Source organism: Theropithecus gelada, chromosome 5, assembly GCF_003255815.1.
Source record: "Theropithecus gelada isolate Dixy chromosome 5, Tgel_1.0, whole genome shotgun sequence".
Classification (NCBI taxonomy): domain Eukaryota; kingdom Metazoa; phylum Chordata; class Mammalia; order Primates; family Cercopithecidae; genus Theropithecus; species Theropithecus gelada.
This window is the reverse complement of record NC_037672.1, coordinates 101,202,102-101,212,850: the sequence shown is the minus strand read 5'-3', so window position 1 is coordinate 101,212,850 and position 10,749 is coordinate 101,202,102. Positions and strand designations below refer to the sequence as shown.

The 10,749-nt window shown below is 37.0% G+C and overlaps 1 protein-coding gene across 1 annotated transcript in view; it reads left to right on the top strand.

Moving 5' to 3' along the window:
- Positions 1-1,432: 1,432 nt before the first annotated feature.
- The window catches only part of TACR3 (tachykinin receptor 3), a 107,284-nt gene continuing 97,967 nt past the window's right edge, over positions 1,433-10,749 (top strand). The window contains exon 1 of the mRNA XM_025384973.1: positions 1,433-2,056. Within this exon, the coding sequence (XP_025240758.1) occupies positions 1,509-2,056 (548 nt within the window). The 5' untranslated portion in view covers positions 1,433-1,508. The remainder of the gene's footprint in view (positions 2,057-10,749) is intronic.

The following is a 10,749-nucleotide window of genomic DNA, read 5'->3' as shown; positions in this document are numbered from 1 at the left end:
CTCTGGCCTGCTGTTGTTGAGGGAAGCCTGTAGAAACTATCCTGTAATTATACTGTAAGTGAGATTTCTTTAAAAACTCATTTTTAAATGACAAGAGAGAGGTTCAAACAGTTTAAGTATATTCAGTAGGTTGCTAAATGTATGTTTAACCCTAAATTTATACACAAGCACCCAGGATGCTAAAAAAGGAGTTTCGACTCTGCAACCTCTTGATAAATTTCCTGAGATTGGTCAAAGGACAGACTATGTCCTTTCAGCTTGCACTCCACCGAGCACTTTAGCTCACTTATTCTCAAGCAAAGCTCAGAAATCAGATCCTGCCCATCTTTCCGGAAAACCCAGGTATTTATTCAGTTACAATATTCTCATCAGTGTATTCTCATGGTCAAGCCCTGAAAACTAAGCTTAGCACCATATGTCTAGAACCCTGTAACCAAGAGCGTGTATTCACAGTGCTTATTGGATACGTTCAACCCAGGGAAATGCAGAGATCTGTCTCGTTGTCGTGTTTCAAGAAAATGTACTCCTTGGGATTGGCGATTTACCCTCAGTGTGCTACGACATTCCAACCTGAGCAGAATCCTCCAGGAGAATCCGGAGTCTCCAACTGCCTGCTGGGAACGGGGTCGAAGGGACGGATTTCTAGTGATAGAGATACAGGAAGAGGGAAATGGGTGGATATGGAAAGCGGGAGCGAGATGAAAAGGGATCTGAGACGAGAGAATATGAACACCAGAGCAGAAAGTTGAATGAAATTCAAAACTCAGGGACACCTAAAAACGTTTGCGGCTGACTGTGCCCACAGCCTGCAGCAGTCTACACTCATGCACACTCTCCGAAAAATCAGCAGGATCTTGCCCTTGCCTCATGGGTGAATGGTTAATTTGTGCAGGAAGGAACAGCCCCCAATACGTGTTTGAGAACAGGGACCTCAGCAAAATATCCTGAAGTTAAAAGAAGGCAAAACAATCTTGGAAAGATTTTGATTACAGCTGAGGGAGTGCAGCCCTCCCCTGCGCGGGTCAGCTTGCCAAGCTCCAGCTGCTTGTAGCGAATGAATGAAATGCAAAGGGCGGGATGGAGGGAGGGAGTGCAATCACAGCCAGCGAAGGGGATAGTCAGCTCCGCGGACCCCACAACGTCACCGAAGCGTGGGACTCCATGAGAGTATAAAGCGCGCCTGCAGGTCAGGATGCTCAGTTCTCCCGTCTGTGCCGGGCAGCTGGCGCCCTCGCTAGTTGTGGTGTGACGCGATAACCCTTAATCTCGGGAGGATTTCATCCTTTCTGCCTGCCAGAGCCGCAAGTTCCTTTGAGAAAGTGCAACTCTTGCCCCCTAGCACCTACTGCATCCTCTAACCAGCAGGGATTCCAGTATCTTTCAGCTTCCCGTCTTATCTGAACATCCCGGCACCAAAGTGACCAGGAGGCAGAGAAGAACTTCAGAGGAGTCTTGTCTTGGGCTGCTCGTGGGTGAGTGGGAAGGTCCGTGACTGCAGATCGGTGGCGATGGCCACTCTCCCAGCAGCAGAAACCTGGATAGGCGGGGGTGGAGGCGTGGGTGCAGACGCGGTGAACCTGACTGCCTCGCTAGCTGCCGGGGCTGCCACGGGGACAGTTGAGACTGGGTGGCTGCAACTGCTGGACCAAGCTGGCAACCTCTCCTCCTCCCCCTCCGCGCTGGGACTGCCTGTGGCTTCCCCCGCGCCCTCCCAGCCCCGGGCCAACCTCACCAACCAGTTCGTGCAGCCATCCTGGCGCATCGCGCTGTGGTCCCTGGCGTATGGTGTGGTGGTGGCAGTGGCAGTTTTTGGAAATCTCATCGTCATCTGGATCATCCTGGCCCACAAGCGCATGAGGACTGTCACCAACTACTTCCTTGTGAACCTGGCTTTCTCCGACGCCTCCATGGCCGCCTTCAACACGTTGGTCAATTTCATCTACGCGCTTCATAGCGAGTGGTACTTTGGCGCCAACTACTGCCGCTTCCAGAACTTCTTTCCTATCACAGCTGTCTTCGCCAGCATCTACTCCATGACCGCCATTGCGGTGGACAGGTGAGGAGAGGACAGACAGAGAGGAAAGAGGGAGAAGGGAAAGAAAAGAGTTGGGTGGTGGGATAAGATTACAAAGGAAATGGTAACGTAACGGGGTCTACAAAAGTAAAGAGACTAAGAATTTTTGCTGAAAGGAGGACACTAACCCATTTGTAGCCCTCGAGTGACTGAACAGGTTTCTGCTTCCGTGGCTTCCGACACTCAAGCCCTAAATCATTGAGCCTTACTAAGGATATCTAGAGGGACTGAAGAAGGTGAATGAGGGAGAGGTTAAAATGCCATTCCAAGTAGAGCAAACTTAGCCCGAAAACTTTAAGTACCAGCAAACTTTCTCAAATGACTTTTGAACAAAATTTATGTCATCTGTAAAGTGCACTTTTTGGCCTTCCTTCTCTCTGTCAGTCACTATTCTGGGCAGAGAAATGGTAAATGAGTCGCCTCTCCATCCTTCCTCCTTCTGTCTGTTCCTCATCCTCATCCTTCCCTGTTCCCTAGTCTTGCCCCAAGGCCAGCACTGGTTTGGTCTCCCAATCACCGAGAACTAGCAAAGGCCACACACACTCTCCAAAAACTACTGTAAACTAGCAGTTTCCACCACATCTCAGATTAGATTTGATTTCCAGTAATCTGCAGAGGCTATGAACTGAGTAAACCCTGTGTCTGCAAGTGTGTAACCAAATTTTTAAAAACTGTGTGCACTTGCCTTCTCATATTGAACATTATGAAGTATAGGTATTTGTGGAAACACAATGGTGAATCCCTACCTGTTACTGAAGGCTAGCTGCACATTAATTCAACTATGTGGTGAAAATGAACCACAGCAGTTGGTTTCAGTCTCAGCTTTGTGAAAGGCAATTGCATGGAGGATACATGAGGGTGATCTCACTTTAACTTGAAGTCTCAATGCTCTTATTCATGCAAAGATTATTTTCAAACATTAACAAACCTATATCAAAATAAAATGGAGATAGATATTAATTCTTATGACATTTCAGCTGCCATTATAATTTAAAAAATAAGAAAAAAAAACAGGTTATCTCCATAAGTTCATCTAAGTTCATCCTCTGTGTTTACTATTTTGAAATACTGAGCACTGAGGTATTAGTAACATATATCTCTAGAAAATATTTTCTTGTGCCAGGCCCAAAGGATTAAATTGAAGGAGTAGAGGTTAGTAGCCACTAACTAGAATAAACACAAAATCATACGTTTTAAAAAGCCTCTAAAATTGTCAATCTTCCCTTTCTCATTTATCTCTGATTATCCACACATATGCACCCCTTCATTTCTAGTATGTATAGGAGTGCAAAGAATGAAAAAAAATCAGACTCCAGTTGGGAAATAAGTGAAATTGCCTCTAATCTTATTACACCAAAATAGAAATAAGTGTTCCTTTTGTTTGAGCAGCTTCCTTGCTTGTTTTGCTTTGTTTGTTTGTTTGTTTTCTTTTTATTTCTTATAGTATTTTTTGATGTTTTGATTGGGGGAGAGGTATTAGCATATAATGTTATAAAATTCTTACAATCTTCTTGGAAGGTTAATGATGCAATATAAACTTTGAAGAAAATGTAAGTGCATGTGAAATCTGTATTTCAATTGTGAAGGGGAAAAAAAAACGTTATATTTTTCTCTTTCCAATTTCTTCCTGCCGACATTTATGGGATGGTCTTGGAGTTATTTTAAATAATCATTTAGTGCTATCTTATTACAGTCATTGGTTTGAATTAATGAATACTGTTAATCTTTACTATTTCTTTATGTAAAACATTAATCATTAAAACTTAACAAATTTAGAGTATACAATATGCTATAAAATCTGAAGCATACTCAGTTCTTGTACTGAAAATCTCTTTTAAAACTATTATTTAAAAGAACATTCTTATTTGAGCAGTTGACAAAAAATACGGAAATAGAGAAAAGCTGGTTTAAAATAGTTTTTAAAATCAAAAAGTATACAAAATATAACAATTATTAAAACTCTCAATAGTTTGCCAGTCCAATAGTTTACCAATCTTTCTGCATTGGTGTCTTATCAAACATGAACTGTAAAAACTGACCCTGTGCTGTTCTCAGTCATGTTATAGGTTGAAGAAAACCCTTCTAAGGTTGACACCTGAATGACGTGATATTTTCAATCATTTTATAGGATATATTTTATAAGTTAAAGAAAACCTTTCTGAGGTTGACACTGAATCATGCTGCCTTCTTCATGGACTTACTGCCTCATTTAGCTTAGAATATACTGAACAATATATATTTCCCAATTTAGACTACAATTGAAGTGTGAAAACTTCAATTAATTAATTTTGAGTGTTTTCTATCCCCACTTAATATAAACTGAATTATATCAACCTACCCTAAATGGAAAATATATTCAGTTCACTTTGTTCCTCTGCCTAAAATCAAAAGATCCATGATCCTGAAAATAATTGCAACTTTGACTTGGGCACTTATGGCTTGTGTTCAGCTGTAGCAAAATGGTTGCAGCCTCTTATTGCTCTGAGAGATATTAGACCTGAAAAGAATGACAGATATTCCCTCAGTGAACACCCATACCTTACAAATGGAGAACCTTAAGCTAATGGTCACACAATTGTTTTAATAAAAGGCATTGAGTTTTCCTTGAAGCGTTCAGCACTCATTTTGTACTGGAAAAATTACTTACTTTCTGTTTTCACGATTTAAATAATATTAGTAAGTTTACTAGATTTGAGTGTGAGATCACCAGTTCTGGTCTTATTCTGAAGCACATTAACTTCTGATTTGCTACAAAGTCCTGCAAAACTGTTTTCTAATTAGCCAGCAATCCATCTTCCAGTTATACACATTTCCTTCTTCCCTGGAAGTCTACTTTACCACTACCAGTATCTGTCTCCTCACCCCTATACCTCCAACACACACACACACAGACACACACACACACACACATACACTTACAAGATGAAATTATTTGTCAGTGAAGAGTTGATTTTCTCTCCACCATCCTTCCCCAATTTGCCATTTTGAAAAATAACATTTAAATATAACACTTGCCTCAAAGATGATAAGCTTATCCAAGATTATGTGGTAGAGCCAAGATTCAAATCACTGCACTTTGCTCCAGGGCCAGTGATTCTCTTCACCTCTACACTATCATGACACCTAACAAGTTGTGATGACTGCAGGGTTTGATTAGACAAAGTGATTATCGTTAATCAAATCAGAATTTAGTACTTGTTTAAACTGTATACCTTACCTGTATATATAACATAACTTACAAATATATATATATATATCTCCTATGTTTTACTTGAGATAGTAGAAGCTAGAAAATCATTAATAGAACAGTTATTACAATACAAATATTGTGATTTCTATCCATTTACGGCATATAGTACTTGATGTATGGTCATATTAGAAAATAGTTACATACTTTCATTTTCTAAGCACATGCTTTGAGATTAGATTAGAAATTATAGGAAGTTTTATTATAACATATAGAAATGAAAATTTCAGCACATATGATCCAGTATTTTTCTGAGTATTTAATTAAGTATTTTTTTTTTAAATCACATACACTGTTTCTTGTAAACCTTAAGGGAATGTGTTAGTCTGTTCTCACGTTGCTATAAAGATATACCTGAGACTGGGTAATTTATAAAGAAAAGAGGTTTAATTGGCCGACAGCTATACAGGAAGCATAGTGGCTTCTGCTTCTGGGGAGGCCTCAGGAAACTTACAATCATGGCAGAAGACAAAGCAGGAGCAGTAGTCGTACATGGCAGGCAGGAACAGGACCAAGAGTGAGAGGGGGAATGTGCCACACACATTTGTACAACCAGATCCCACAAGAACTCTATCAGGAGACAGCGCCAAGAGGATGGTGCTTTACCATTCATGAAGGATCCAACCCATGATCCAATCACCTCCCTCCAGGCCCCACTTCCAACATTGGGGATTACAACTGGACATGAGATTTGGGTGGGGACACAGATCTAAACTATATCAAGGAGTAATTACTGTTTTATCTAATTGTTCAAAAGCTTTAAGAAAGATAGCAAAAAAGATGTTATTGAAATCCAATGGCATACCTTACATGAATAATTATTAAAAGGAGTGTTCACCGGGAGGCAGAGCTTGCAGCAAGCCGAGATGGCGCCACTGCATTCCAGCCTGGGCGACAGAGCGAGGCTCCATCTAAGAAACAAACAAACCAAAAAAGGAGTGTTCAAGAAAACTGCGTAAGAATAGTAATGGCCAAGTAGATACAAATTGGCCTTCTATGCTACCCTTTGTTGTTTTTAATTTATTTGGTAATCTTCTATCTCACTTTTTCATAAACCTAATTTATGCAAAGTACTCAAAGATCCCCTAGGAAGAGCTTTTGAAATTTATTCTGAACAAATACAAATATACAGTCATGAGAAGTACTGCGGCCTTAATCTAGTAACAGGTTATCTAAATGTATTGTGGTAAATTTTGCATCATTATCAACATTATTGATATAAACTCTTTACTAAATCTTTAAAAAATAATTTTTCAGTCTTTAATTTGAGTTCCCAGTGCAATATCCTTCCTCTGCACCCTAGGAAAAGTCACTGTCCATGCAGTTAATACTCTTTATTAGTGTTATAGTTATACTTGACTCACTATCACTAGTTACCTCAAATGATGAACTTTTTAACTTAAGATCAGTTGTTATATATTTTTGAATTATTTACAAAATAGTAACTATAACTATAGTAAAATTAACTTTCAGGAAACTTATCATAACTGTTTGACTTTTTCTAAAATTTGTAATTCTCATTCAAGAATTTAAAAATATCCCATTTGCATCCACTAAAATTACTGCTCTAGTGAGTTGTCAAAGTTAAGTTAAAATTATAATGCCAAATCTTATAAAATTGTGAGCAAATAGTGAAAGCAATAAATATATATTAATTGAATGGGTAATAAGATTATCACAGAATCATATGTAATCAGAGGTCGTTCTTTTATAACTAGCTGAACTCCGGCTGATATCAAGGTTACATTAACCACAACAGAAAAGTGTATGTCAAACAAAAATTTACAGCATATTTAACAGGCATAAACATTCTTAATATGTAACATATTCTTATTTATTAAGGTAAAAGTACATCCCCAGAGTAAAAATAACAAAAGACCTAAACAAAATCCCCTTAAAAAAAAAAAAAGGCTAACAAGCATGAAACTATCATTTGCTTATATCCCATATTTTCATTTCCTTATGTGCTATTTGCTCTTCAAGCCACTCAAATCTCATTACTTTTCCCAACACTATTCAAAGAGCCACTCTGAGAAATCCAGTGGACATTTCGGTCCTTGACTTCTTTGACCCATGAGCAATATTCCTCACAGGTGGCTACTGCATGGAAGTCTCACCTCTTGGCTTCCAACTTTTCTGATATCCTTCCTCCTCAGCCTCTCTTCTATGGCTATATTTCTGAATCTCTGCCTGTACATAATGATTAAATGCAGAAGTTCCTTCATGCTAAATTCTGGGCCTGTTTTTCTTCTTCTTTACTTCCTGTTTCCCCAAGCAATCTCATTCAGAATCATTTTATTTTCCACTGTGATTGAAGAGCTCCCATTTTTTTTTCTGTCTAATTGATTTTCTTCTGGATTACAGACACATAAGAATCTATACAATGAACAGACAAATATAAATGAATAAAAAATTAAGATTGGAGAAAAAATACGTAAATATAAAATAAGACCAGGTTGTTATATATATGAAGTCATGCCAGAGTAAATTCGTAAAGTAGACATTCTAGTCAAACAGTCTTGATTTCTTATAAAAGTTAAACTTCAAATATGTCTCTGAGTCTCTTGATAATTATACAAAAAAAGGAAATAAAATTTTTAATATGCTTTATATTGTCTGTAAAGACAGTACATATACATTCCTTAAGTGCTAAAGAATTTCTGATACTTGAGTTTCAAGGAATTATTTGTATGAGTGAAAAGAAAACAATATCCTCAAGCACACTGTCATAAATGCAAAAGCAGGTTTCCTGTGGATTTTTATTTAGCATTCCACCGAGTTGGCCAAAGGCATGGTACCGAAGCAGAACTCAGTGAATGACATTTTCAGGTACTAAACATGTATCTGAGCAAAGTTTCCAGATGGTCTGGTTTGATACAAGGATAAAACTGCAAGAAAGGATAAAGCATATTTTCTACTGAAGTATCTTTTTTTCTCATTTGAAATTTGGATATAGCTTGGGAAGCAGATAACTCAAAGTTGTAATATATGGCAAAAGCTCTTGGAATCAATTTTATCTCAGTCCCCAGTCACTGATCCTGATTCATCCTCCTTCCCAGTCTCATACTTAAACATATTTTTTCTTATTCATTGTAAAAGCCACACATTCCCAGTGAAAAAACAAAAATATATAAGTATTAGAAAGTTAAATTTAACTCTTACTCATATTTATCCTACCCCCTAAATATCACCAACTTATGACTGTCACATTCACATTGCAATGCTTACCCCGGCTTTTTATTATATATACTTTCTTTCTCTCTCTATGCACTCATGTATAGTACATTATATATATGCATATATATATACACGTACACATACAGATATATTTTCTGTAATTATTAAAACAATATAACATTATTATGTCATATAAATTAACACGCTGTTATTAAACATTTATTTGACAAATTATAGATCTTAGATATACTTTGGCATCAGGATGTAGAGATTTGTTTTATTCTATAAAATTTAGTTCCATTTTTTAATAGATAAGTCATGTATTTGGCTTAAAACTCAAAGAAGCAAATAATTCACAAATATAAAATTCCATTGGTAACACTTCTTTGATGTGTGGTCATGTATACTCAATAACCTCCTTGACATTTCTACTTGGATGTCTGAAAGGCCCTTTAAATTCCACAAAACCCATCATCTTACCTCCAGATATTTTCCTCTTTCAGTGTTTCAATAAAAAGGGCAAGCATTCATCCAGTTCAAATAACTCACAAATCTATTACATTTTTTCTGCCTTTACTCCCACTTCCCTACTCCAAGCCATCCTCATATCTTTTCTGGTCTACTAAAATAGCCTAATTGGTCTCCCCACATCCAGGCTTAACCTACCCTAATGTGTTCATATGACAACACAGAATTAGGTTTTCAAAACATACATGAGAAAATATTTTCCACACGCCTATTTAGAATCCTACAATGTTTCCATTGCACTTATGAGAAGAATAATATTCTTAATCCAGTACAATTTCATTAGATAATTCAACTGGCCTAAATCTCTGTTTCAACCACTCAGATCCTCTTTCAAGTTCGTAAATGTATGATCTTATCTTTTTGCCATAAAAGCTTTGAATACACAGTTTTCCTTCTCCTTCAAATTCTCTTCTTCCAATTCCTCATTAGCTAAACGTACTCCTCTTTTAGATAACTGTTCAAATGTCACTTTTACAGAGACCCCTTCCATGATCCTCCCAATATAAATTAGCTGATTCCTTATAGATTCTCACAGCACATGACAATCATAACATTTTCATATTTATATTTATGAAATATAAATTTTATGTTTCTTTTTAAAACTATTTGATTGATAATTTGCTCCAAGAGACTTGTAAGTACCATAAAGACAGGCCCAATGTTCTTAGTCCCCTTTGCATTCTTATGCCTGTCATACTGGTTTGAACATAGTAAGGATGCACTTTGGATTGGTTAATAAATTAATTATAAAAGTAAATAAATGAATGAAAAGGCAATGAAATACCACTTTTTATGTAAGCAAAATGATAAGAGATTGGTAAGCATGCAATGAAATGGGCATTTTTACACATATTTTTATGAAATTGCAATTTTAACAGTTTAAAATTATCAATTACTATTTTATATAGTTTATCCTAACATTTGGGTATAAATTGGTAAAAATCTCTTAGGAGGGTAATTGTCAATTCATACATCCTCTGAGTCATTTGTTCTACTCAGGTTTTCATTTTTAGGAAATAATAATAGATTTTTAATAAAAACTCATATTTAAAGATAGTTTTCAAACCAAAATGCCAAGAACTGAAAACAACTAAAATTCCCAAGAAAATGATCTAACAAATTATAGAGCATCCAAAAATGAAATTTTATGTAGAAATAAAAAATTACATATTTGAATATAACCACAATTCTCCCAAGTCTCTGTGCCCTTGTGTATAAATATGGTAACATTAACATGAATATTTAAATTTCTTTGATTCATAACTTTTACTTATAAACCATTTCTTGCTATAGTGTCCTAATTATTTCAGAGTCCCTAGTGAGGATAGTCAGGCAGAGGATAATGATAAGAGTTTATCAGTAGTCTTCTTTAGCACTTGATATGGTTTGGCTCTGTTTCCCCACCCAAATCTCATTTTGAATTGTAACCCCCATAATCCCCATGTGTCAAGAGAGGAACCAGGTATGAGGTGATTGGATTATGGGGCTGGTTTCTCCCATGCTGTTTTTATGATAGTGAGTGAGTTTTCATACGATCTAATGATTTTATAAAACAGTTTTCCCTGCTCTTGCTTGCTCTGTCTCACCTGCAACCATGTAAGATGTGCCTGTTTCCTCTTCCGCTGTGACTAAGTTTCCTGAGGTCTCCCCGGCCATGCAGAGCTGTGAGTCAATTAAACCTTCTTTGTTTATAAATTACCCAGTCTCAGGTAGTATCTTTGTA